The 26,990-nt window shown below is 42.5% G+C and overlaps 1 protein-coding gene across 1 annotated transcript in view; it reads left to right on the plus strand.

Moving 5' to 3' along the window:
* LAMB4 (laminin subunit beta 4) overlaps positions 1-25,195 on the plus strand; it is a 68,568-nt gene extending 43,373 nt beyond the window's left edge. Inside the window, exons 16-35 of the mRNA XM_033163531.1 lie at positions 862-1,047; positions 1,567-1,688; positions 2,571-2,691; positions 3,085-3,262; positions 4,459-4,602; positions 5,029-5,260; positions 6,675-6,832; positions 7,652-7,876; positions 8,966-9,186; positions 10,557-10,653; positions 12,169-12,544; positions 13,538-13,698; positions 15,448-15,653; positions 17,204-17,407; positions 18,169-18,313; positions 18,433-18,640; positions 19,468-19,606; positions 21,472-21,648; positions 23,176-23,329; positions 24,954-25,195. Of these exons, the coding sequence (XP_033019422.1) occupies positions 862-1,047; positions 1,567-1,688; positions 2,571-2,691; positions 3,085-3,262; positions 4,459-4,602; positions 5,029-5,260; positions 6,675-6,832; positions 7,652-7,876; positions 8,966-9,186; positions 10,557-10,653; positions 12,169-12,544; positions 13,538-13,698; positions 15,448-15,653; positions 17,204-17,407; positions 18,169-18,313; positions 18,433-18,640; positions 19,468-19,606; positions 21,472-21,648; positions 23,176-23,329; positions 24,954-25,093 (3,594 nt within the window). The 3' untranslated portion in view covers positions 25,094-25,195. The remainder of the gene's footprint in view (positions 1-861; positions 1,048-1,566; positions 1,689-2,570; positions 2,692-3,084; positions 3,263-4,458; positions 4,603-5,028; positions 5,261-6,674; positions 6,833-7,651; positions 7,877-8,965; positions 9,187-10,556; positions 10,654-12,168; positions 12,545-13,537; positions 13,699-15,447; positions 15,654-17,203; positions 17,408-18,168; positions 18,314-18,432; positions 18,641-19,467; positions 19,607-21,471; positions 21,649-23,175; positions 23,330-24,953) is intronic.
* Positions 25,196-26,990: the final 1,795 nt, after the last annotated feature.

Here is a 26,990-nt window from a genome sequence, read left to right on the forward strand (position 1 = left end):
TGTTGGCCTGAAATACTAAGACATCAAGGGTGTAAAATAAAAATTTAAAAACTATTTAAGTTCTGCATATTTCGCACATTTTCCTGATTTTATGTTAGTCTGCTGAGATATAAGGAATATTGTTGATAACCTGGATGGAGATAGTAGCCAAGTTTCTGCAACACTCAATGAGTGCAGTCGTAACTTGTATCGCGAAAGCCTTGGTACTTGGACATTTTGGCTCCCAAATGCTGCACACCCGGAAGTGAGTGTTCCAGTTTGCGAACATTATGTGGAACCCGAACTTCCTGCAGCCAATCAAAAGCCGTGCTTTGGTTTCTGAACGTTTTGGAAGTCGAACAGACTTCCAGAATGGATTCCGTTCGACTTCCAAGGTACGACTCTATTTGTGAATGTTATACAACATCAACTTAACTGTTAGATGCAGAGTTGTTTTTTTAGTGAGTGGTGTTTATTTGTGGCTGGATCTACATTGATCTTCTAGAACGTTATATTTAATAATGCTTAAAATGTTTAATGCAGTTTCCCATTGGTGGTGGCTCACTGCTCTGCAACACCCTCTGGTGTCACATTTTAATAACGCGTTTTAACGTTACAAACTAAGAGTGTAGATCCGCCCTGATTGTAAGTAAGAAGGCCCTAGTCGCCTAACTTCAATTATTCATACTACTGTTGAACTTGAAGCTGGCCTAACTCATCTTCCCTTTTCACAAAGGACTTATGGGACTGGCAGGGACCCTCCACTCAAGAGTAGGCTTTGATGGTGACTGAAGAGGGGAAATGAAAGTGTGTGTGGCTCCACAGGATTCATTTTGTTTCCTGAATAAATGTGATATTTAAAATGCAAATCTATCCTTTCAGGATTCAATTCTGTTTGGCAGGAACCCTGCTCTGGATGTTGTTATTAGAGAATCTGTTCCTGGAAAGCCTGTGACTTGGTCAGGGCCGGGTTTTGCACGAGTTCGGGATGGAGCGGGGTTAAGATTTACCGTCAACAACATCCCTTTCCTGATGGATTTTAATATCATCATTCGCTATGAGCCAGAGGTAATTCTTATGCTTCATACTTTTCCCAGGGCGGTTTCAACTCATATTCGAAACCTCAAAAAAGAGCAAAGACTTCAAAGCAAAGCAAAATATGGACCATATTAAAATGGAATATATTGAACAAAACCCCACAAAACTTATCCTGATCTTCAAATTTATCTTTGTCATGTTAATAGTCACAACTACATGGCTTTAACTCATTAGTTTTGTGGTGCAAACATTTCTCAATGTATGAAAATCGTTGAACTGTAGATGCAGACACTGCATATTGCCCAAATCTTAGGATCTGCGTTTGTATGGATGCCATGTATATGTATTGCAGAAGGGGATTAGTTGTCACCGACTGTTTACAAGTGTAAATTTCTGGTGGAACAGGAGCATTTATGCAACCCTTGTTGGATTTCCTTGTTCCCTGGTCAGATAAACTCAAGATGTTCTTGTTTATAGGCACGGAAAGAATCAAGCATGTTTCAGCTTTGTATGAAAACTAACTTATTTTTTTTCTTCCCAAACACATAGACTTTAGAAGACTGGATAGCAAGCATTGCTGTAAAGACTTCAGGTTCCAGAGGAAGCGAACACTGCGGGAAAACAGCAGCCCTGCATGAGCCACACTCACTTGCTCTGCCATATACATCAAGGTTTGTATATTACCTGTTTGTTTCTTCAAAGAAGATATATGGGGGGGGGGACCCAAAGAGAAGCCATCCTTTCCCCTTATGTCTTCCAACACTTGGTCATTTCTGTTCTGTTACTGTTCTGTTACTCATGCACACTGTTATAAAAATTAGGTTCAACCCCAGAAGGGAGTCCACGAACCCGGGGGGAGAGCCTTTGTAGGGCTCCCCTCCTCTCAAGAGCACTTATGAATAAAATAGAGACGATACAGAATCTCCCAAAGCAAGGCGGTCGCCCTTTATTAGAACTGCTGCAGCAGGGTGTCTTTGCAAGCAAAAAGACCCCGAACAAAGGCATGCAAGCTCCTATATAGATTTTTGAAATTGCCCCCCCCCTCCAGCTCAAGACCACCCCTCCATACATTAGAATTACATCACAAATTGGGAGGGTCTGGTAGCAGTCACATGAGCATCTTGGACCCTGCCCCCATGTCTCCTCTCGCCCTCCATCAAAACCCATCAATTGAAACAAAAGATATTTACATTTCCCTATATCCCAGCCAAGTTAATCACACCTTTTTGTCTGACACTCAGATATCAGGATGCCAGAGATTATCACTCAGGCAGAGGTCTGCTGAGTAGCTGGAGGGGCAACCCCCCCCCCCTTTGTTCCTGAGACAAAGAAATACTTGGCCAGTTGGGAGTGAGGCCTGTCTTCCTGTGCTGGTTTTCAGACATGTGGCCTTATTTGTTTTTGGTACATTAATAACAATTATTATATATAAATAAAACACCTTAAAATTCTTACAACAACACAAATAGCTCCAGCAAATGAGCATCATAAAACCTTGGGGGAAAGAATGACAGAATTCTTTAATTTGTTTTGACTTTTCAATTACCAAACAGAATGGAGCTGCTCCCTACTGCTGTATGCTTAGAACCAGGAACAGAATATTTTGTAGATGTCTATTTTTCCAAGTCTTCTGCCTCTGACCCAGGGACCCGGTCATCCATATTGATAGATTCAGTAAGTATCTGTGCTGCGTAGCAACTTTTCTTTTGTGTTTGATCACATTTTCTTGGGACATTGGTTGGTTCATCCATCTGTCTACCCGTTCCCTTATTTATAACCTACCTGTCAGGTGGCCAGCAGCCACCATTACAGACATTAATCAATAAAACGGATAGGGCATCAGTGATTTTGTAGGCTGTGTGCCTTTAAGACAGTGGGGAGTGTAAGTGACTAAAGGAAGGCAGACTGGAAAAGGAAGGAGGAAGGTTGCTTAGGCCAATAACAATAACTCCAGTGTAAAAATATGCTATTAATCCAATTCAACTGTTAAAAGAGACCCCCCCTTGCCCTGAACTATACTTCTCTATGCAGTTGTTTAAAACTTCTTTGCTTTTGTCAATTTTGAAGCTTGGGCTTATCCCTAGAATCAGTTCAGTGGAAAACTTTTGCAACAAAAATGATTTAGAAGAGTACCAGCAGTATCACTGCATTGAAATAGCTTCAGAAATTGGACCGCATATCCTACCAGAGGCATGTGAAAAACTAATAGCAAGTCTGTCTGCCCGTATTCACAATGGAGCAGTTTGTAAGTATCAATACCACTGCATTTGCATGATGCCGATATTTTCTGAGGAGGAGCAAAAGTGAAAGTGATTTTTATCATTCTGACTTTTTAAAATAAACTTAAAAAATGAAGAGACGCTAAAACTGTTTTCCATGTGATTAACTGTGTGCCACTGAAAGATGTTTGCAAATGGTACACAATTCAACAGCCTGTTTCTTGCTGGGTAGGATACCGCAGTATACAGCAGAGTTCTGTAATGTGCTGGCTTTTGGTTTGACCATTTGCTGTTTCCTTTCACAAAGCATGAGGTTTGCAGTACAAAACGATTACAAAGATTTGGCACCAGTTTGGAGGGAATCGGACTATCTTGGGTTTTGGAGGGATACCTGTGGCCTGTGGTCACTTAGGGGTTTTCTTGTGGGGGCAGTACAAAATGCATGGTTTGTGATACAAAACAATTGCAAAAATTTGCCACCAGTTTGGAGTGAATCAGACAATGTTTGGTTTGGGGGTGGGAGACCTGTGGCCGCTGGTTTGAGTATCAGCCACTCAGTTTGGTAGGCAATACAAAATGTGGGGTTTGTGGTACAAAACTATTGCAAAAGTTTGGCGTGAATCGGACAATGTTGGGAGTTTGGGAGTTAACCTCGGTTTGAATTGTCTGTTACTCAGTTTGGAGGGGACAGTACAAAATGAGTACAAAACTTTGGCGCCAGTTTGGAGGGGACCCCAAATTTCAGGGTTCATAGTTAATAAAGCTGGACTGAGAGGTGGAGGCAGTGTCACAGGCTGGTCTTCCAAGGCAAGAGAGGCATCTTCCATCCCTCCCATCCATTAAGATCACCAGGGAAGGCAGTGCTAAAGATGCCAACACCTTGCACAGTGAGATCAACATGCAAAAGAAGCAAGATTTTTACAGTAGCAGCTTCTGCCTTTACTTCCCAATCTGATAAAGCTCAGCATTTGCTATCCCTAATTGAAGCAAGCCAAAAAGGAAGCAGTCCAAAGCATGTTCTTTTAAATACATTTTCACCTTATCTAAGATCAGAACAGTCTTGGTTGGCTTTCCGGCTTTTTAAAAAATATTCAGGTTTTGTTGTCGGTATTTTACCTTTTGATTTACTACCTTGAAGAAGAGGAGAGTGGAAGTAATTTAAATTAATGAATACAGAGTTTTTGTATTTTGTTTGTATGAGAAGGTATGTTTCTGTTAAAAGCCTGCAGGTGCCATCCACAAGGGTCAATAAACTCTAACTGCGAGAAACTTGGAGGTCAATGTCAATGCAAACCGAATGTCATGGGTCGCTGTTGTGATAAATGCTCAGCCGGAAGCCATAGTTTTGGGTCTCAGGGTTGTCTTTGTAAGTACTCATCGCCACTTGCTTTCAGCTGTGGGTTTGCTTGTTTTTTTGGTTTTGTGTTTTTAAATTTTTAAGCTATTTCCTTTTAAGAAAAACAGCATTTAAATCATGTGGGCAGACTTTTGTTTTCCTTGAACCTGGGAAACCCAAACTGAAATCTCCTGATGAATGTGAACACTCTGGGTGGTCTTGGGCAAGTCATTATTTCACATCAAACATTCCTCATCTGTAAAAATGGGGATAAGGCTGACTAGTCTCGCATTGCCCTCTATGAGAATGGGTATGGACTGTTGATCATATGGTCAACAAAGAGCAAGAGACATGTATCTGTAGAGAGATCTTCGTCATGTCACATTGAGGGCTTTATATTATGATAAGGCAACCATTTGTCATGTAACTTATCATCTCTGCTTCTTTTCCATCAAGCATGTGACTGCCATCCTCAAGGATCCGTGAGTGCTCTGTGTGACCAGGTGACAGGGCAATGCTCATGCCGGCCAGAAGTAGATGGCCGACGGTGCAGTCAATGCCTGGCTGGATATTTTGGGTTCCCCCATTGTCGGCCTTGCCCTTGCAATGGCTTTGCGGAACTGTGTGACGCACAGACTGGAGCGTGCTTGGACTGCAGAGGGTTTACAGCTGGAGCCAACTGTGAAAGGTATGGGTGGATGGACATTTAGAAGATGCAGTTTTAATGCACATCTTTTAGTGGCAGGGATAGAAAATAGCAGAGATGGGGGTTTTGGTTGGGGGGCAAATAATTTTTATGGGAGGACTTGATGGCCATAGGGGTGCAGACCAACTTCAAATTCCCCACAATGGCTTTTGTGCTGCCATTGTGCATGCAGGCATTTATTTTTTATGTGTAAATGCACACACATATTTTTATTTATTTATTGAATTTATATACCACCCTATACCCAGAGGTCTCAGGGCAGTTCACAGAACAAGATCAACATATAAAACGACAATATATATAATCAAAATAAAAACAACAACCTAATAACAACCCCCCCCCCCAAAGAGCCACATTTTAAAAGGGCACAGGATTTCAATCAGATCAACCAAAGGCCTGGTTAAAAAGGAACATTTTTGCCTGGCGGCGCCTAAAGGTGTATAATGAAGGCGCCAGGCAAACTTCCCTGGGGAGAGCATTCCACAGACAGGGAGCCATTGCAGAGAAGGCCCGTTCTCATGTTGCCACCCTCCGGACCTCTTGAGGAGGAGGCACACAAAGGAGGGCCTTAGAAGGTGATCTCGGGCTCCAGGTGGGTTCATATGGAAAGGGGCGGTTCTTGGGGTATTGCGTTCCTGAGCCAATTTAAGGCTTTATAGGTCAAAACCAGCACTTTGAATTGGGCCCAGAAACTAATTGGTAGCCAGTGCAGTTGGACCAGGATCAGTGGCATATGCTCAAACCAACTTGCTCCAGTGAGCAACCTGGCCGCCGAATTCTGCACTAGCTGAAGTTTCCGAACCGTCTTCAGACACAGCCCTACGTATGACACATTGCAGTAATCTTAACCTTGAGGTTCCCAGAGCATAGACAATAGTAGTTAGGCTATCCCTGTCCAGATAGGGGCGTAGCTGAGCCACATGCTCCTACATAGGCAGTGGGTCCATTCCATCAGTTATGTCAGTAATGCCACAGCCACAAAACGAGGAAAGACGAACTGTTGCTGGGGATTTTTATGGAATAGAAACCCTGTGTGCTACTCAGGTTCAGAGGTCGTATGAATCCTAGTAAGAGAGGGCTGGTTGCAATCTTACCAGATGGTTGGCCACTCTGAGAAAAGAATGCTGGGCTAGGTGTGCCTTTCAGCATAATCCAAAAGAGCTCTCTCTTCCTATGTTCTTGCCTTCTTCTGGTGCCATTTTGAAATATGTTCATAAGAACGTATCCTGTTTTCACCGTGGCCAACCAGATGCCTGTGGGAAATCCCCAAGCAGGATTCAAGCGCAAGGGAACTCTGCCATTCAGTGGTTTCCAGAAACTTGGAAGAAGATCATAGCCATCATGGAGAGGAGCCTTCGATAGCCTTATTCTCCATATTCACTGTTCTTTTTGGCAGATGTGTAGATGGTTATTATGGAAACCCTCTCAAAGGAGAGCCGTGTCGTCCATGCATGTGCCCAGATTCTCCAACAAGCAGTAGGTACTTTGCCCATTCCTGTTACCAAGATCCTTGGACTTTGCTATTAGTCTGCAACTGTCTTGTGGGCTATTCAGGTAGGAAACATGGCATATTTTATGAGTTTCACAATTTCTGTTTTATGTTGTCAGAGACTGAGGGAAATCTCAATCCATTCTAACTTTGTCTATTCATCTCTATCCCTTTAAAAAAAAAAAAAAAAAAGTTTGCGTTGTGGGATATAGGGTAGGAGGACATGGTTTGGCCCAAACTCCCATAGGCCGAATTGGGCAGCTTGGTGGACCACAGGCTAAAGGTTCCCAAGCACTGATGGAGGAACTAAACAGATGCAGTATTCAGTAAAGTTTCTAGGTTTGGGGGCAGTGACATTTAAGTCTGCACTCTTGCTGAACTCACTTCTGAGTTCAGCATAGGAATGCACGGTTAAGTTCCTTCCAAGTATAGTAGTGGAGAAACCATTTTTAAAAGTTTGAGAAACACTAGCACAAGCATTTCCTAATATTTATTATTATTATTATTATTATTATTATTATTATTATTATTATTTGGTGTGTGTGTGTTTTATTTTAACAAAATTTAATATACCACTCGATTGTTTTTTAAAAAAACCTCTAAGTAATTTACAACAATATAAAACAAAATATTGTTGTTGTTTTTTAAATTCAAAAGATGATTGAAATCAACAGTAACTAAACAATAAAACACATGTAACTTCTATATGTCTGGACAGAACTAACCTATATTTATTTATGTATTTATCTATCTATCTATTTAACTCTTAACAATTAGGGTTCTATATAATTATATTATGGAATCTACTGGTGTGATGTTATTTCTGGAAAGGTGAGCTGTGTCTGACTGTCACCAGCAATTGTGTGTGAATTTTGGTTTGTTAGGTGATCAGTGTGATGAATGCCCCGGTGGCTTCTACAGGAATCCAAATGCAGTAGCCAGCCAGTGCCTGCCATGTACCTGTAATAATAACATTGATGTGGCAGATCCAGACTCCTGCAACAAGGACACTGGGGAGTGTTTGAAATGCTTGCACAACACCCATGGACCAAGCTGCGAGTTCTGTAAACCGGGTTACTTTGGATCAGCACTCCTTCAAAACTGCAGAAGTAAGCAAACAACTTTTATAGATTACGGATCAAGGACTGAGCACATAAAGGAAAATTAAAAAAGGTGTGGCTAGAATAAATTATGCACGTTAATGAAATCATCATGGATTCTCCTTAGTAGCATCATTTATTCTGGCTACAATATTATTGCATAAGGTGGATTGTTTGGGAGTAGAGCAATAGATGGCAAGATGAAAGAAGGTTACACAGTTGGCTAAAGGTGTTCTAGGACCAATGCTGATAGGGAGAGTCAAAAGGCATGTACAGAGAATTCAGTTTTGAAGATACCTGGTTTACACATGCACCTGTGAGCTTAAGACACCATCCCAAACCTACTGTGAAGTGACATTGCAGGATAGGCATTTTCATGCCAGTTTCTAATATAGTTCACAGAATTGTAGAGTTGGAAGGGACCCCAAGAGTCATCTAATCCAACCCCCCCTGCAATGCATGAATTCTGACTATAGCCATCCCTGGGTGGGCTCAAGCCACCAACATTCTGGTTAATAGCCAGATGCACTGACCCACAGGAACAAATTTGTCTGTTATGGAGGGAGCACTATTACAACGAAAGTGACAGATATGTAAGAAATGCAGGACAGGAAGACTCAGAGATGAAGCCTGTTAACCTAGTTCATGCCTAGTTGACGGGCTGGATAGCGATGACAACAAAGGACACAGAGGGCACCCTAGGAAAGAAAGTTTCAGAGAATTTCAGTCTTGGACATATTGCAGCTGAGGTGGTAATGAGACACCCAAGGGTAAATGTTTGAGATGCTGATGTAGATTCAGGGCTGAGCAGAGGGGAAGGACAGAAGATGCAGGAGTGCTATTCTGAGGTGTGTAGAGAAAACAGCAGAGGGACGAAAAACTGAACCCCAAGGAACTCCACCAAAAGGGGATGAAAGCAGAGGGGAACATGTCCCTGATAGAAGTAAAGAACAAAGAACTAGACAGACAAGAAGAGAACAAGCTGAGAACAGAGTTGCAGATAAATTGATGTTTACAGTCTAAGGTAACTTAAATTCCTGGTAGAACATTGCTTTTTTTTTAAGGGATTATTTCCATAACTCACTGTTATCTTTACAGAATGTAACTGCAACCCTTTGGGTGCGGACCCAGTGAAATGCCCACCTGGAAACGGCTTTTGCATGTGTGATCAGATGACGGGAATATGCCCTTGCTTGCCTCATGTGGTGGGCGCCAAGTGTGACCAGTGTGCTGCTGGCTACTGGAACATGATCCAGGGAACCGGGTGTCGCATCTGTGACTGCAATCCAAGACATTCCCAGAACAACTTATGTGATCAGGCAAGGCCATTGAGCTGATTCTCCATTTATAAATTTTAATGTCACTAAATTTTAATGTCTGTCTTAAGGATTTCCTCACAGCCAACTTAAGGACCCACAGCCAACTTTCAGGTGAGCCTCAATGTCTCTCAGCCTGCCCAATGCTTCTTTCCATGACTGTCCATTTGATTGCTTTAAGCTGCGCGTTGGCCACAATCCTACGGCAAACTGCGGACAGTGTCTCAGGATGTGTTTACTGTGCGCTCACTGCATTTCCAGTCCTGGGATTTTAATCTGTGATCACAAGGTTATGCAAAATTTGTGTGTATCCCGTGATAACAAAATACTACTGTTTGCTGTGCTGTGTCTCAAACCACCTTCACACCAATGAAGCCATGGGTAGGGAAGCTAAGGCCCGCGGGCCAGATCAGGCCCAATTGCCTTCTGGATCTGGCCTGCGGGCGGTCCGGGAATCGCCGCGTGGATCGCTAGCAAACGCGTTCTTTCCCTCTCCCTCCCTCTCCCTCAAACGGTGGCAGCGCCTCCTCCTGGCTTCTCCCCGCCCTGCCTAGAGAAGGAAGGGGGCTGGGCTTTGTTGGTGCCAGCAGCAGCAGTGCTCGAGCGGCCAACATTTTAAGCAGCCCCTCTCCGGAACCCTTTCACACACCGCTCATTGTCCCTCCGCCGCTGCCGCCAGCCCCTGCCACTCGCAAGACACAGGTAAGCAGCCACCGGGGCTCGTGGTGCTCTTGCATCATCCCCCCCCCAAAAAAATATAGTCTGGCCCCCCACAAGGTCTGATGGGTAGTGGACCGGCCTCCTGCTGAAAAAGTTTACTGACCCCTGAATTAAGCAGTTCCCAATTTGCTGAACACCTTTTTGCATAGGATACTGACACCCCTCGCTTGTCAATGCTCCCCTGGCGTGTACACATATGGAAACTAATGAAGCAGTGCTGATGCGAATGGCTGGGGGGAAAACAGCTATGGACTGCACTGCAGGCAAAAACAACCTTATTCTGTATCCAACACTAACTTCTCACATCATATGTAACCGATATATAGAAAAGACTTTGCAACCTGAGAAAAGAAACAATGCAATACTTTTGTAAACAAAGAAAATCTTTAATCATTTTCAAAAAACAGCTGCCCTTTAAGACAGTAATCTGAAAACACACACATTCTGAAAAGAAACTATTATTGCTTTGTTGATGGAAATGCAAAAATAAGTGAAAGTTTTCAGGGTTTTTTTCAGAGCTAGAAACCTGAAAAGAAGTCCTTACATACATATGAGTTAGCAGTTTAAGTAGCATAGAGAAAACAAAAGGGGGGGATTGCAAAGAATGCAGAGAGTCAGTTAAGCCCATTTCTCACTGTAGACTCTTTTTGCAGCTCACAGGTCAGTGTCCGTGTAAAGTGGGCTATACTGGAAGACGTTGCGACACATGCGATGAAAATTATTTTGGTGATTCTCAAATCCATTGTTTCTGTAAGTACTGTAGTAGTAGGTAGCAGAAATCCTAACATTCTTTTATTAGAAAACAGAATATTTGTACCCCTCAGATTTGAACAATCATTGCATTGTTATAGATGTTTATAGATGTCTTTATTTTATTTTTCATTGTATTGTTTAGTTGCTTTGAGGTTTGTCTCCTTGGGCTCCTTTGGGAGGAAGTGCGAGATATAAATTATCATTATTATTAATGTCTAGCAACTCTTTGGGCGCAAGCGAACAAGTGAGTTGTAATGCAAGCTGCAGCTGAAATTGATTACCAGGTATCTCAATTCCTTCCAGTCTTGCTTCCACGTAGGGAATGGTCTCAGGGAACCTTCAGACTGTCCATGAAAATCATTCAGAAATGACAACCAGTACAACATGCTTATACGTGTTATGTATTTTTATTCCATCATGCTAGTTTTGTGTGATCTGTACTGGTGGACCTTTAAGGCCTTAAACAGCTTGGGACCTGGATACATTAAGGACTTCTTTCTTCCGTATATTGGTTTTAAAAATCTGATTATTTATTTGCTAGTTTACTCTGATTTTTTAAATAATTATTCTGATGACTATTTTAGAATTTGTATTGTTCTTTTAGGGTTTTTTATGTTAATACTTTGACTTTCTGATGGAGTTTAGCTCTAGAGATTGCTGTGTATTTTTATATTGTCAGATTTTGATGAGTAAGCTGCCCAGAGTTTCCTCTAAAAATTAGGCAGGATATACATTAAATAAATAAATAAACAAATAAGTGACCTTAATCTGTTTCTATCCTGTTTCTCTAACATATAACTTATACATTTCAATTGTGGGTACAGTGGTACCTCTGGTTACGTACTTAATTCGTTTCGGAGGTCCATTCTTAACCTGAAACTGTTCTTAACCAGAAGCACCACTTTAGCTAATGGGACCTCCTGCTGCCACTGCGCCGCCGGAGCACGATTTCTGTTCTTACCCTGAAGCAAAGTTCTTAACCTGAAGCGTTATTTCTGGGTTAGCGGAGTCTGTAACCTGAAGCGTATGTAACCTGAAGCGTATGTAACCCGAGGTACCACTGTATTTGTTTTAAGGTCTAGATGAAATTGTTTTACTGTGTATTTTAATTATGCATGTTTACCTTGGATGCTGAATGCCTTGGCACTCGGACATTTTGGCTCCCGAACACCGCAAACCCGAAAGTGAGTGTTCCATTTTGCGAACATTCTTTGGAACCCAAACGTCCAACGGGGCTGCCGATTGGCTGCAGGAGCTTCCTGCAGCCAGTCAGAAGCCACGCCTTGGTTTCCGAACATTTTGGAAGTCGAACAGACTTCCAAAACGGATTCCATTCGACTTCCAAGGTATGACTGTATATTTTTTTTGTAACCTGTTCTGCATGTACAAACTGCTTAGAAACCATCTTGGAAATTAAGCGGCATATAAATGTACTGTAATTATAATTGTAATAACTTCATTAGTCAGCTATCAGCAATTATAACATATTGTGCTTTCCCACCCCCTTGCCAGCATGTAGGTGTAGCAAGGATGGGACTCTGACACCCGAGTGCGATAAAGACACAGGAGCTTGCAACTGCCGTGTTGGGGTCACTGGAAGATTCTGTGATCAATGTGCTCGGGGCTACAACCAGGAATTTCCTTCCTGCCGCCGCTGCCACGTTTGTTTTGATCAGTGGGATAACGCCATTACTTCCCTGTCTCAGAAAATCCAAAAATTAATGAGGTTTGCCGCAACGCTGGGAGATAAGAGACAGACAATGCCTGGCTGTGATGGAGACCTCAAAGGCCATGAAGATACAATTTCTGAAATAGAAAGAATCCTAAAAAACCCCACCCTGTTGCCAGAGGTGCTGTTGTGCATGAAGAAGGATCATGACAACATTCGGTGAGATGCGTTCCCTTTGACAGGAGTTGCTCATTTGTTCATCATTTAACAGATACCGGTATTTCTTTAAGCATGGTCTGAGGCTGGGGAGAAGAGCTCCCTAAAATGCTGCACATTTTGTTCCTCCTCCAAAAATACTCAGTTCAGCTGCTTTCACCCATGCCGAGGCATAAAAGGAGCTCTTTAATCCAACCATCCTGTAGCATGAACAACAACAAAAGCTCCAGCAGGGTCCTTTGCTTGTCTTTTTACATCAGTTGCTCATTCATTTCAAAAGCTAAGGTACAGGGAAATGGGAATGAGCAACTGAGGCACCTAGAGGAAGAACTCTGCCAAAGTTTCTCTTTTGACCAGGGCTCAGCACTCAGGGGACGCGAGTGGCGCTGTGGTCTAAACCACTGAGCCTCTTGGGCTTGCCGATCAGAAGATCGGTGGTTCGAATCCCCGTGACGGGGTGAGCTCCCGTTGCTCGGCCCCAGCTCCTGCTAACCTAGCAGTTCAAAAGCACGCCAAAAAGTGCAAGTAGATAAATAGGTACCGCTCCGGCGGGAAGTAGAGAGCTGAATTTAAGATAAATGAGAAGATAAGATAAATGAGATGAGTGAGAAACTGAGAAGACTGAAACAGACAGATGCTTCCATCCCTAATGTAATACCCATGTCAATGTATATATTTAATCTGCCAAATACAAAAAGTACAAAAAAGGACACCACTCCTCAAAACAAGCTAAAGTGATGTGCATTCAATAGCAGAAAATTTAGAATTTTGGAGTTTGAAGGAAGCTTGGAAGCCATCTATTTCAGCTCCCTCCCTGGCTCAAAGCAGGAATCCTGTCCAAAAAGTGTTGGGTTCAAGATGCTGTGACTTCCCAGGAATATAGTCAAGACTAGTAAAAGCCTATTAGTGTACTAGGTTAGGATGCTAAGTTTAGGCAAAATGTGGTTCTTAACCCTAAATCTTAGGTGGCTGCTGATCTGTTGTTGTTCTTTTCAGACAAAAGGTTTCGCAAATGTATCAGCAACCTGACTTTCTGGATCAGTTCCCTGACCTCAACAGTGTGATAGAACGCATTAGGAAAGATGCTGACCATCTGTCTGAAACCCTGCAAAAGATGTCTGAGCTTCATCAAAGGAATAATTACATTCACCTCCAAGGTAGGAAGGCCAATAATTAAACTTTATAAAATTACATGGGGGGAGGGGGGACATCACCACATCACCCTTGTAGTGCAGAGGTTTCAGACCTTCAGAATTTATATTTAAATTGAAGCACTTAATTTGTCAAGGTGAAAACTCGGTTACTAGTCCTCTTGAGCAGCTTGAATGCCCCATAGCGATATAGTTTCAGTCATTCCAAATTTAACGAAGTTGCATTGTTTCAGAAAGCAAGCTAAATCTGAGAGGTCGCCATTTCCTCTGCCTGGGTCCTTTGATCCCAGGAATGCTCAGGCCCCTCTGCAGCTCATGTTTCATTTATTTTCTTTTTTTTTTAACGTGCACGTTTATTGCACTCATGCAATTAATGTCAATCCGGTTTAGTCCTTTGCAAACCCATTTAACAGAGGAGCAAAGTAGCAGTCGTGCAATGCAATCATATGCATAGTTGCTCAGAAGTAGGACCCACTGTGTTCAGTGTGGGTTCCTTCTAGGAAACTGAGCACTGGACTGCAGCCTTCATTGCAAGTGAATTCCTTTGAAAGCAAAAGAAGCCAGCAGCTCCAGGTGTATTCCACTTGACCGCAGCTGGAATTGGGGTGTGTGAGTGAGAAACCCATGTAAGCTTCAGTTTCCCCTGAAGAGTTTTGGCCGAAAGCAAGTAAGAGTCTCAGATTATTCTGCCATTCCGACAGAAGTGGGAAAGGCATGCGATGATCATGCACATCAAATTCTGTTTCACCGTGAGTGCGGCACCAGGCATGGATGCAAACACTGCTCTGTGTTTCTGTGTTTGACTACTGTATAAACTAAATGTTAAATGCATCTAGTTTAAATGCATCACTGGAAGTTGTGTGTGCATGGCTGTGTGCACACTCCCGTTTACTTTGCATCCACCACCAGTTTCGGAAGCAGTGTACACAATCTATCCTGTCATTTTTTAATTGAAATATTACGTTTTGATGCATTCTTCTCTGAACTGGGGGTCGGGGGAGCATGACCTAGCTATGTTTTAAGCAGATAAAAGTGTACAAAAGCATATGTGTGTGTTTCACTCTCAGTGGCTATTGTAGGACCCTTATTTTTGTCATAACTGTGGTGCAAGGGAAAGTGGATTAACTCTTTCCTCCTCCTGCCACAGTATTGGGGAAATTATCTCTCTAAAGTTGCTATTACCCCAGGAGTAAGAATTTCTGTAAGTGCCAGTGCAAACTTCCATCCCAGGGCTGATAGCAGCTCTGGGCATAGCTGTCAACCTTTTCCCCTTTTTTGCAGGAAATTCCCTTATTTTAGCATTGGGAAACAGCAGGGAGAGTTGACAGCTATGGCTCTGGGTAGGGGCTGGGGATGATTTCCATCAGACCTGTGATCCTGTAATCCTCACATACCATGATCCTGGCAACAGCTGCTACCTTCAGTGACACCTCACACACCCTGAGTTGGGATCTCAAAGCGGAGGACCCATTTATTTCAGTGGGCCCCATCTTCAATATATGAAGTGAAACAAAGCAAGTAAATTTGTCATTTGAAACAAAATAGAAAATTCTTTCCAGTAGCACCTTAGAGACCAACTGAGTTTGTTCTTGGTATGAGCTTTTGTGTGCATGCACACTTCTTCAGATACGAAAGCTCATACCAAGAACAAACTCAGTTGGTCTCTAAGGTGCTACTGGAAAGAATTTTCTATTTTGTTTTGACTATAGCAGACCAACACGGCCACCCACCTGTAACTGTTGTCATTTGATTCAGATTCCCTCAACAAAATTAATAACTATTACCAAATAATGTTGTCGGCCGGAGAGAGAATCACTGCCTCAAAGTCTGTCCTAACACACGGAGGAAAAACGAGGAGCGATACATTTCACGTGTTAGATGATCTAGTTTCAAAAGAAAGTGCTGCACTGGGGCAGCTGAAGTCATTGAACACTTCAGATATTCAACATCTAAATGAAAAGGTAAGTATTAGTTCCTTGCAGAAAGTATAACTTTACTGTTCAGAATGAATAATTCAGCCATCACAGCATGGCTGGTGAGACATCATATTTATTTGTTTTATTGTGTAAATTGCCCTGGAGGGAAAAATTGTTCTTAGCCAGTTTGGAAGGCTTTGACCCAATAAAGAGGGGCATAAATTGTGAAAACAAATAAAGCCAACTGTAAACCACAGCGGCAGAACTCTGCATTTTTGCTTGAAAGTGAGCCCCATTAAAACCCCAACAAGACATATTCTGTAGTAAATGTGGTTCATATTGGAATGTATAGATAAGAAACATGCTTCTTCTCAGTTACTGCTGGGATGCTGTGGCATGAATGCATGTCCGCTGTGAACAGGGTTTAATGTTTACAAGTGAAGAAAATGCTTTTATCACTGTGTCCAGTGTTCTGGAGTGGCATAGAAACTTTTTTAAGGGTTTCTCACTGGAAACATTAGTCATGCTATAGAGACTTTGGGAGGAATTCAACATCACAATCTTCCGATTGTTCTGTCGGTGCAAGCATTTCTGCTTGCAAAACTGAATTATCACCTCTACCAATGCACTCTTCTGTGGATTCTACTGACCCTCTAGGAGCAGATTGGGGAGAGGTGTGGGGAGCACACAGTGGGGAGAAGGGGAAAGGGAAAGCCCTGTTGCACTGGCTTCCGCTAGCATGCTAGGTTGGTTGAATCCAGGCCTATGGGTTGTATGCAACACTCGTCCTAGAACAATTGAAATGAATGTTAAGAGCTGTTCGACAGTGGAATTTGCTGCCAAGGAGTGTGGTGGAGTCTCCTTCTTTGGAGGTCTTTAAGCAGAGGCTTGACAGCCATCTGTCAGGAATGCTTTGATGGTGTTTCCTGCTTGGCAGGGGGTTGGACTGGATGGCCCTTGTGGTCTCTTCCAACTCTAGGATTCTAAGTTAGTCATGTCTGTTAACTTCAATGGGTCTACAATGGATACATGGCTGGGCATTTACCACCATACAGCTTCCGCTACAGAGGAAACTTGGTTGTGTTACAAAGTGTGTTCTCAGGGCCAAGTTAAATGTGACATCATTTTTCTTTTGCAAAATGCAGCTGCACAGCAAACCTCAATTCACATTAGATTACAATGAGGCACAACAGGCCTAGTTAGTGCATTGTGCACACCCTGAAAGTTGTTGAGCTTTTTTCTACAAAAATGCAATTTTTGTTGTTGACTTGTCTAAGATCCAGGACAAAGCGCCGCCTTGCGGAAGTTCTTGCCCAGACATCAATTCCGCCTTTGAGGTTCCGGGGAAATTCAAGCATATGGCAGCCCTACCTAATCCATACCTCAGATTGCTTTGCAAATCAATGTGGGGAGGGTTCTCTCAAGGTAGAAAGTTTTTGAAAAACCATTAATTTAAAAGAAGGCTTCATATTTCAGCTTTCTGAGGCAGGTGAAGAGCATACAAATGTAACGTTTTTGAGTTCTCTTCTAGCACATTTCATTAATATAATGTTGTATTATTGCTTCCTTCAACCAGTACGTTTGTTTCAATGCAGATATGTGGGTTACCAGGAAACTTTCCTTGCGGTGTATCAGATTGTGGTGGGGCTTTATGCCGAGATAGCCAGGGAAACAGACATTGTGGCGGCCCAAACTGTAATGGAGCACTACCTCTTTCTACAAATGCTTTCAGAGAAGGACGTCAGACAGTCCTGTTGTTAAATAACTTGACCAACCAAATGCAAGGATCTGAAGAGAAGGTACTGTATGTCTGTGTTTTTCAACCTTTTTTGGGCAAAGGCACACTTGTTTCATGAAAAAAATCACGAGGCACACCACCATTAGAAAATGTTAAAAAATTTAACTCTGTGCCTATATTGACTATATATAAAGTAATTTTTCAATTTTTCCCACGGCACACCAGGCAACATCTCGCGGCACACTAGTGTGCCGCGGAACAGTGGTTGAAAAACACTGCTGTATGTAACAGCAGTCTTGTGTGTTTCAATGTAAACTTATTGAACATAGCACATTTGAGCTACGAAAGCTTTTTACAAAATTCTATTTTCCCCCCCAAGATATGCCAGTATCTTATTATATCTACAGTATTGAAATGTAGGTTTTTGTATGTTACTACATTTTCGTTTTGCTATCTTATTATGACTTTGTTTTTGTAGTGTTTGTTTGAAATGCATCTGTTTCTTTGTTGTAAGCCGCTTTTGAGCATGATTGTTTTTTGTGGGAAAACGGCATACAAATAAAATGAATGAATGAATGAATGAATGAATGAATGAACGATCCAACCCTTAGGCTCCTTAAGTATGGCTTAGAGAGTTCAGATTCAGTTACAAAAACAAATGGTGTTATTACACCCAGTGAACTGCCCCTGGAACCATCTTATCAGTTAGGGATGTAGAAACAGGTTTAGGAAATATGAATTTGCTTTGTCAGGGAAAGTTAAACTTAAAAGAGACCAGTTCATTATTTAAATATCTGCCTATATATCTGTCTACACTCACAGATTGAAAGCATAAGGAAAATGACAGGGGATACCAAAAAGAAAGCCTTGCTGATGGATGAAGAGCTGGAGAAAAATAAAGATCAAATAGAAAGGGAAGGAGAAAGCATCAAAGAGCTCATCAAGAGATTGAAGAACTTTCTCTTAGGCAAGTATGCTTGAGACCCATTGTTTGATCCACCTGTCTTACATATATCTGTATATTCATATTATATGTTAGACCAAGGATGTTGGGACTTAAAGCAGTTCTTTCTCCACTTTTCCAAGAGGAAAGTGCCCCTCCAGAAGACATAGAGAAAGTTGCAAACTATGTCCTGGGCCTCCAGTTACCAGGGTCTCCCCAAGAGCTAACCATGGTGCTCGACAATCTCAAGAGCCTCATGGCACACTGCGAGGTCTCCCCGACAGAGGTGAATGGGTTAAGTAAGCAAATGGAAGAGGCACAGGGACTATTGGCGAAAGCCCAGGAAGCTGAGTAAGTACAAGATTGTCTTAGTTTACAGTCCTGTCATTGGGTGGGAGAGATTGGATGTGGCTGAGCAACTGCTACACAAAGTCATACTGACTGCTTCCCGGCTGAACTGGAGATGAAGGAGTAGCTTTTTCTCACTTGTCCCATTCCACCTCCCCGTTGACTGCAATGGGAGGTAAATTAGCTATGCCAGCTCCAGGGCTGACATACTTTCAGTTCTGAGTCACGGGAATATCAGAGGAACCAGAGTGTTTTGGATCCTGTAAATCCAAGGGAGCCCCATCCTGTGCCCTCAACATGCCCATGGATCTCCCTGCTTCAGGCCCTACCACCAGTGGTACATGTACTCCAGTGAGTTTTCCATTGGTATATTGGGTGGTCCTTCGTGGACATAAATGCTGTGCTTATGGCCCAGTCAGTGGAACAGCATTCATGCCACCCCCAACAATCTCTCAGATAACCTTTGGCTAACTTTTGGACCACTGTGTTGTGTCTGTGATTTGGAAACTATCCCTAAATCATAGAAAACTGTATATCTGTCTGCCTTTGTTTTACATTCCGAACTGCATTTTCAGCCCCACAATGGGTAGACTGATGTGAACTACAGTCATCTAAACATTCTATAAATAAATTCTTACACTAATGTTCTTGCCTCTCTCTTTCATCCTCTGTTTTTATTGTAAGCTCCTTGGCGCAAAGACCTATTGTTTGTTAGAGCTGTGTGTGTGTGTGTGTGTGTGTGTGTTGCATATCTATATCTAACTGTCTACAGTATCTATATCTCGGTGCCTTTCTTATACTTCAGAAGATCTGGGTTTTTTATTACTTAGGAAAGTAGCAAAAGGTCTCCCAACACCTGATGAATTGATAAACAGCTTGAAAGACATTGAAAATATTCAACGGCAAACCAGAGATGACTTTGCAAAGTTAAATGGAACAATAGAAGAAACTAAAACAAAAATCGCAAAGGTATCCTCTTTACAGTTAACTTTCATCAGAGACTTTTCAAAAGCGAGTAAGAGAATGTGCAAACAAGAGAATTTTTACTAGCATTTATTTTCTTAGGCTTCCAGTTCTTCATTCAATTGGCTTCAACCCAATATCAAAGCGGTCTGTGGGTTTTTCTTTTTAATGTTATTGATGTATTGCATCAGTGTATTCCTATCAGCTTCTGCAAATAACAAAATTGCTCTTGTTCTTTTTGCCACGTGTTTTCACACATTTCTGTCTTAAAGGGGGGAGGGCAGAATGAAGCTGCCAACTATTTTCCGCTTTCAAAAGACTCCCTTTATCACAGTTATTTCTCTGAACTTTGAACTTCAGCATAGTAGTGGGGCGAACCAGACGCCAACTCCCACATGGCTCCTGTTGATTAAGCCCTACCATTCTCATTTTGGAGCTTATTCCTGTCTCAACTTTGTGGGCCATATCAGTGAGGTGGATGGGAAAGCCTGGTGGAGTGAGTTGCTTAGATAGCAATGTTCCTTCCCTTGATCTGCCCAGGGCCCCAGCCAAACTGGTGCTGGCAGAGGAAGAGATTTTTTTTATACCAGGACAGTTTTATATGTGCTCCTCCATATGTCTGTTCTATCCCATGTCTACATAAATCTGGGGTTTTTGTATTTTAAAAATCCTTCACCAGCAGGTACCAGGATGGGTTATAACAATTTTAAACTGCATTTAAAAAAAAAAAAAAGCATGCCGCTTTTAGGATATACCCCCCATGCCCTGTTAATTTATTTATTAAATTGCTAACTTGATTTGCTATTTAAATAATCTACCTCCCATCCACACTAGAGTATAGCTGTCAGGGTTGAGCTGGACAAGGAGGAGTGGTGGTAAGCCCCCCCCCCCCCGGCAAGGCTGCACCCACGGAAGAATCTGGGGAAGTAGGGGAGCTCATACCTGGAGAAGACTGGTGGAGACACTCCTCAGAAGAGGAAGAATCAGACAGGGAAGTAGAAATACCTGAACAGGAGGAGGAAGAAGTCAAGCCAGGCCCTTGTGAGGAGAGGAACCGGCTGGCCCCCTCCCTTCTCAGATGCAGAACGTAGAGCTGAGAAGCTGAGAGACTTGGGGAACAATTAGAGGCAGCTGCAGCTCATAAGAGATGTGGTCGTGAGCCAGCTACTTAAGGAAGGCTAGATGCTCCATTCACCAGCACCTGCAAGTGTGCCAGTGTGGTGTAGTGGTTAAGAGCGGTAGACTCGTTATCTGGGGAACCGGGTTCGCGTCTCCGCTCCTCCACATGCAGCTGCTGGGTGACCTTGGGCTAGTCACACTTCTCTGAAGTCTCTCAGCCCCACTCACCTCACAGAGTGTTTGTTGTGGGGGAGGAAGGGAAAGGAGAATGTTAGACACTTTGAGACTCCTTCGGGTAGTGATAAAGCGGGATATCAAATCCAAACTCTTCTTCTTCTTCTTCTTCTTCAACTGCTGTGCTGAAGCGCGTGGTTGTTCTTGCTTGTCCTGTTCCTGGGTTCCTGACTCCTGGCTTGTTCCTGACTTCGGTTTCTCCTGACCCCGGTGCTGATACCTGACCTCAGCTGGTTCCTGACCCAGTCTGTTGGACCCTGACTTTCTCTGCAGCCGACTCCTGCCCTTCAGCGACTCCTGCCCTTCAGCCGACTCCTGCCCTTCAGCGCGCCAACCTGTTGGCGCCCTAACAATAGCTATGGAATCCTTGCTTAGTCTGTTTTGTGCATCTGAAGGAGCAGACCCATTGAAATCACTGGGCCCATTGATTTCAGTTGGTCTCCTCCAAAATTGTTTTGTTGGGTAATGAGTTACAAGTATCCCATTGATTACATGATGATTTGATGATTCTTCTGCAGGCTGCGAACCAAATGAACAAGACGGTTGATGAATTAGTGGACTTTTCAGAAAAGCAGTCAGAGATGGAAGATGAAATCGCTTCCTTGAAGACAAAATTGCAGATGAGCAGGGGCCAAGTCACCAATGCTAAATCAGAGGCAGAAAAAGCACAGAATCAAGCTGTAGCGACTAATAAGGTAATACTGTAAGCTCACAATTTACGCGAAGGATATGTTCTGAGAATCCCGCCTAAAGAACACCCAAAATTGTGTTCTTCACACTGGCAACGGTGTAAAAACAAACGGACAAATGCTATAGTTAAAGGCACTGAATTACTCTACATCCAGATCACCAGAGAACTTAGGCTGAAGGAAATTTAAAAAGCCTGTTGCAAATTTCTGATATCATGAGTTCAACACAAGCATACTCTCAGTATGGGATTGACTAGAATCTTCCATATCATGATGTGTCAAATGGAGGGGCTCATTTTGTGGCTACTTTGCGGTGGGGACTGACATATCAATTGGCCTTAAGCCTTATATATCGTCCTATCTCTAAAACCATTTTGGTTTGTTGCAAATAAAATATTTTAATTAATTCATGAAGTAGGCAAATATACCATTGGCTCTGTTGTATAATCCCTAGTGGAAAGAAATAAGTGCAAAAGCCGGAATACCATATTTGAATAGAGTACAACCAATCGCAGGCTGTAATAATCTCAACCTGTTATCATCATGGCAGAGGACAGGAAGAGAGTCTACATTTGCCACGGGCCTTGCAAACAAGCCAGGACCCATGCAAGAATAAAATGTTAGCTGTGTGCCATTAATCCTCTTCAATTTCATTCAGATTCTAATTGACCTGAGATCTTTACTCTGTGTTGGAATTCACAAGAATAAAAGTCAGAAGGGTATTCTGTTTTTTGTTGTTGTTGTTGTTTATTTTGAACTAGATAGACATTAAGCCCGTTAAATTAACGGGCGCTAGAACATATGTGGCCTATGGTATAGATCACACCAGCGGGTTTTTGTTTTTTTTTTCAAAAAAAAAAAAATGTTTGTCCTACAGAATTTCAGAGGCGAATCTGCCTCAATGTTTGTTATAGAAACTTTGTAAGCTCTGCGTCCGTGTTGCCCTAGCAACATCGGGAACGCGCGCAGAGCTGACCAAGCAGCTCTCGCTTGACATCGCTCGCCCGCCGCCACTTGTAATGGCCGCTGCCGCTTAGAAGTCCACGCAAGCGCGCACCTGCCGCGTGCCCGCGCACACCCGCCGCTTCAACAGCTTCGCCCGTCCGCCCGAAGTCTCTGCGCTCCAAGTCCCAACGGCTGTCCGTGGGGCACATGCGCAGTAGTGCAATCCCACGGACACAGGGACTGGACGCAGAGACACTTGCACTTTATTATAGTGGATGTATGTATAATAACAGCATCAATGAAGTCTGAAGGTGAAAGTCAAATAGGATAGTGGGACTCTCCCTCTTTAACATGTTGGATTACTTATTGGGATTTATTTATTTTTTTAACTGCCAGAAATAGTATGTTTATTTTTCTTCCATAGTGGTAATTTTTTCTTCAATGACATTGTTTATTTTTGGGGGGCCATAAAAACTGTTACTTGATTAAACCTTTAAAAAGCAAGCAAACAAAACCAATCGACTAAATTTCTTAGCAGAGGTATGAAAAAACAACAACACTTTTCATTGGGAAATATTGTCGTTACAGGAATTTGCTAATCTTAAAAAAGAATATGCCAGTTTACAAGAAAAGCTCAAAGCCAAAGGCCTTCCACTGGAAACCTTAGAGAAACTGAATCGGTTGAAAAACGAGGCTGAGAAACTGGCTAAAGAGACTGAAAAGAAAATGAAAAGAATAGCAGGTATAAATATTGCATTTACATACCCACTCAAGGATTCTTGCATGTTCCTCAGTGAATTATTGGGGGTCCCTCAATGAGAATATCAGTAATGGTGGAAAAACATCCCAGAATGGTCTTTTCCTACAATACACAGCCACAGGGAATGTTCTGAGTCAGGGGTAGAAAGACTCCAAGCTTGTGCAATATATTGAGATGCACCAATACAAGCCAGGTACAAAATAGCGGCTCAGTGGAGAAAGCCAATTACAGTGGTACCTTGGTTTAAGAACAGCTTAGTTTATGAACAACTGCAAACCCGGAAGAAAGTGTTTTGGTTTGTGAACTTTTCCTTGGAAGCAGAACATGTTCCGCTTCCTGTTGAGTGTGTTCCATTTGTAAATTGAGTCCCTCACTGCTATGGGAAAGCACACCTTGGTTTAAGAACAGACTTCCAGAATGGATTAAGTTCGTAAACCAAAGTACCACTGTACTTACTGCACCCTTTGGGCCATACACTGGATCACCTGCACGTATCAGGAGAAATCTACAGCTGAGGCAGGGGCATAGCAAGGGGGAGCGGGGGGCGGGCTGCCCCGGTTTCCATAATGGATGGGGTGACAAATTATCAAGGAACAATTTGGGGGAGGGTTGAAAAAAAAATTTTTTTTTTTTTTGAAATGCCTGCTCCGAAGGTCTTATACTAGGGATTATATAGCTATATATGAAATTTCATGCATTATAGCTATATATGAAATTTCATGCATATTGGTTAATATCTTGACCCTCCTCCACCAAAATAGCTGTTCACTTGGCTGTTTTCCTATGTCGTGAAGGCTGAAATTTCAGTTCAGAGAACACTTACTGTTCCCAACCCTAACCCTGTGGAAAGCCATCTAATTAGACTTTAATTTGATTTTGAGATGTTTTTAGGAGGTAATTTAATTATTGTTTGATTTTATACCAATGTTATGTATCTGATGTTAGCCACCCTGAGCCCGACTTTGGCCGGGGAGGGTGGGATATAAATAAAAGTTTTTTTATTATTACTTGTTATTATTCCTTTGTAAGAAAATATGAAATAACGTAAAACCATTTTTGCAGGGGGGGTTGACAAGAAATTTTCCGCACCGGGTACCACCTGATTTTCCCATGCCTGGGGGGGGGGGGACAAAAAAATTTTTTGACCCCGGGTACCAATTTACCTTGCTACAACCCTGAGCTGAGGCCTATGGCTCCCTTAGGGCATCTGGTTGGCCAGAGTGAGAACACAATGCTGGACTAGATGGGCCATTGGCCTGATCCAGCATGCTCTTCTTATTTCCTCAGATCAGAGCTTCTGCTCACTGCAGGAGGGAAGCGGGTGTGGATGACAGGACTGGGAAATGATAAGGAACTATAGCTGCATTATTCTGCCTCCCTCCTTGCACCAAGAGATTTAAAGGCCCATATCCAGTGTCTGGGTTGCAAGATGGCAGCCCTAGTGTGGAGGTTCCTTGGCTGGCAAGCCAATACGAAAAAGAGGTCCCTCAAAGAAGAAAGTTTGGAAACTCAGTTTTTTGGGGGGTGGCGGCAGCATTGATTTACAAGGATTTTACTTACTTAATTGTACGTAACCACATGATGTTTTCTTTTTTTTTAATTTCAGATTTAGAAAATAAGATACAGGATCTGAACCGGATTAAACAAAACAAGGCTGATCAGCTGAGGCAACTGGAAGATCAAGTCACAGCTATCAAAGATGAGATTATGCAACAGTCAAATAAATATGCTATTTGCAAAAGTTAAAGAGTCTAATAATCTAACAATATAACTGTAAATGAACAAAGAGCTTTCCACGACCACTTTGTAATGATGAACAGTTTATAAATTTATAATTATAACATCCAAGATGATGATGTGTGGTTTTCTGTGCTGGTCTTTGACCTTTATGGGGGTCGGTACTTTGCCGGGATGAGGTACACTACAGTATATGGTGCTTTGCTGCTACACCAGGCACCCCCAAACTTGGCCCTCCAGATGTTTTGTGACTACAACTCCCATCATCCCTAGCTAACAGGACCAGTGGTCAGGGATGATGGGAATTGTAGTCCCAGAACATCTGGAGGGCCGAGTTTGGGAATGGCTGTGCTACACCATTATTTAGAAACTTAAGGATAGTTTTCTTCTCACACACTAGGTGGCAGCAGGAAACTATTTAAAATTTTCATCTAGGAATGACTTAAAAGCATATTATTTCCTTCTTTAAAAAGCAAATTACCACACAAGAGGAGCCTGCTGGATCAGGCCACTGGCCCATCTAGTCCAGCATTGTGTTCTCACAGTGGCCAACTAGATGCCTGTGAGATGCCTGCAAGCTGGACATGAGCTCAGCAGCATATTAGCAATTTAGGACAATGCACTCTTTTAGCACAAATTAATGGCATAGTAGGCGAGAAACGAAGCAGAGTGCTACTTATAAAGGTAGCTGTTTAACTGTTTAAACCCCACAGCAAGCATAGCAAATCATCCAGATGTTGATGAACTACATATCCCATCATTCCTGGCTATTGGCCATGGTGGAAAAGGCAGATGGGAGTTGGGTCAACCTCTGCCCTACAGCATGTCCAGTTGTGCAATCGGTACCAAGATCAGTTAATAGCAGAAGCGGAGCAATAGTCATCAAATGGAAACTATAGCAGTGTTTCATGGATTGTCAGCTGAACTTAGCTACATGCAAGGAAAATGGGTAATTTGGCCCATCCCAATGGGCTACATTCATTCTCCTGTCCATTTATTCACCCATGTAGGGATGGCCAGACATTCATCAATATTGAAATTCTGATGGCATGTGCTCCATCACCTGTAGAAAGTGGTATGTAACTTGAGCATGCATCTTGCATGCTCAATATTTGCTATTTCCTTCTATCTTTCTTTGTTCTGGTGTGCTTTGATTATGCAAATCTGGTATGTCATACATAAATTGGGCAATGTCATGCATATGAGTGGTAGCCTATGTGGCACCCTCTAGAGGCTGTGAACTGCAACACATTGTTTTTGAGCATTGGCCCTGCTACCTGGGGTTGAGGTTGTAGTCCACAATATCTGTTGGGTACCTGATGTAGACAGATTACACATGCAAACCAAATTATACTTCGCTTCAAATGGCCAGAGTGAGTTATGAGGATGCCATGCCTAAACTCCACAGCATGTGATTTTTTAAATCATTGAGTAACATGTAAAACAGCCCATCAGCTCTTATGCTAAGACAATTATCCTTTCTTTGTTTCCAAATGCCTCATTGCTTGGAATAGTCAGCCATACTACAAAGGCTACTACCACTATCTGAAATTCACCCACAACTGAAAACAGATGTATTTCCAGCTCAAGGGATGAGAAAACTCATCTGCATCACATACTAAAGCTGACAGCTAGGGCTTCTGTTTAGCTGCACCTAATAGTGACAAATGTTTCTCTAATAAATCTGCAATTTAATCTAGTACAATGTCTTAAAATGGCATTTATATGCACTTTGGAAAGCGTATACAGTATATTTTAAATTAATACTGTATTGCAGAGGACTCAAAACACCAACAGCAATTGAGTTTCTATTTGAGAGTAAGAAGATATGGTTATGGACTCTCCTTCCCTGGAGGTTCTTAAGCAGAGGTTGGATAGCCACCTATCATGGATGCTTTAGCCGAGA

This window comes from Lacerta agilis, chromosome 10 (genome assembly GCF_009819535.1).
Source record: "Lacerta agilis isolate rLacAgi1 chromosome 10, rLacAgi1.pri, whole genome shotgun sequence".
Classification (NCBI taxonomy): domain Eukaryota; kingdom Metazoa; phylum Chordata; class Lepidosauria; order Squamata; family Lacertidae; genus Lacerta; species Lacerta agilis.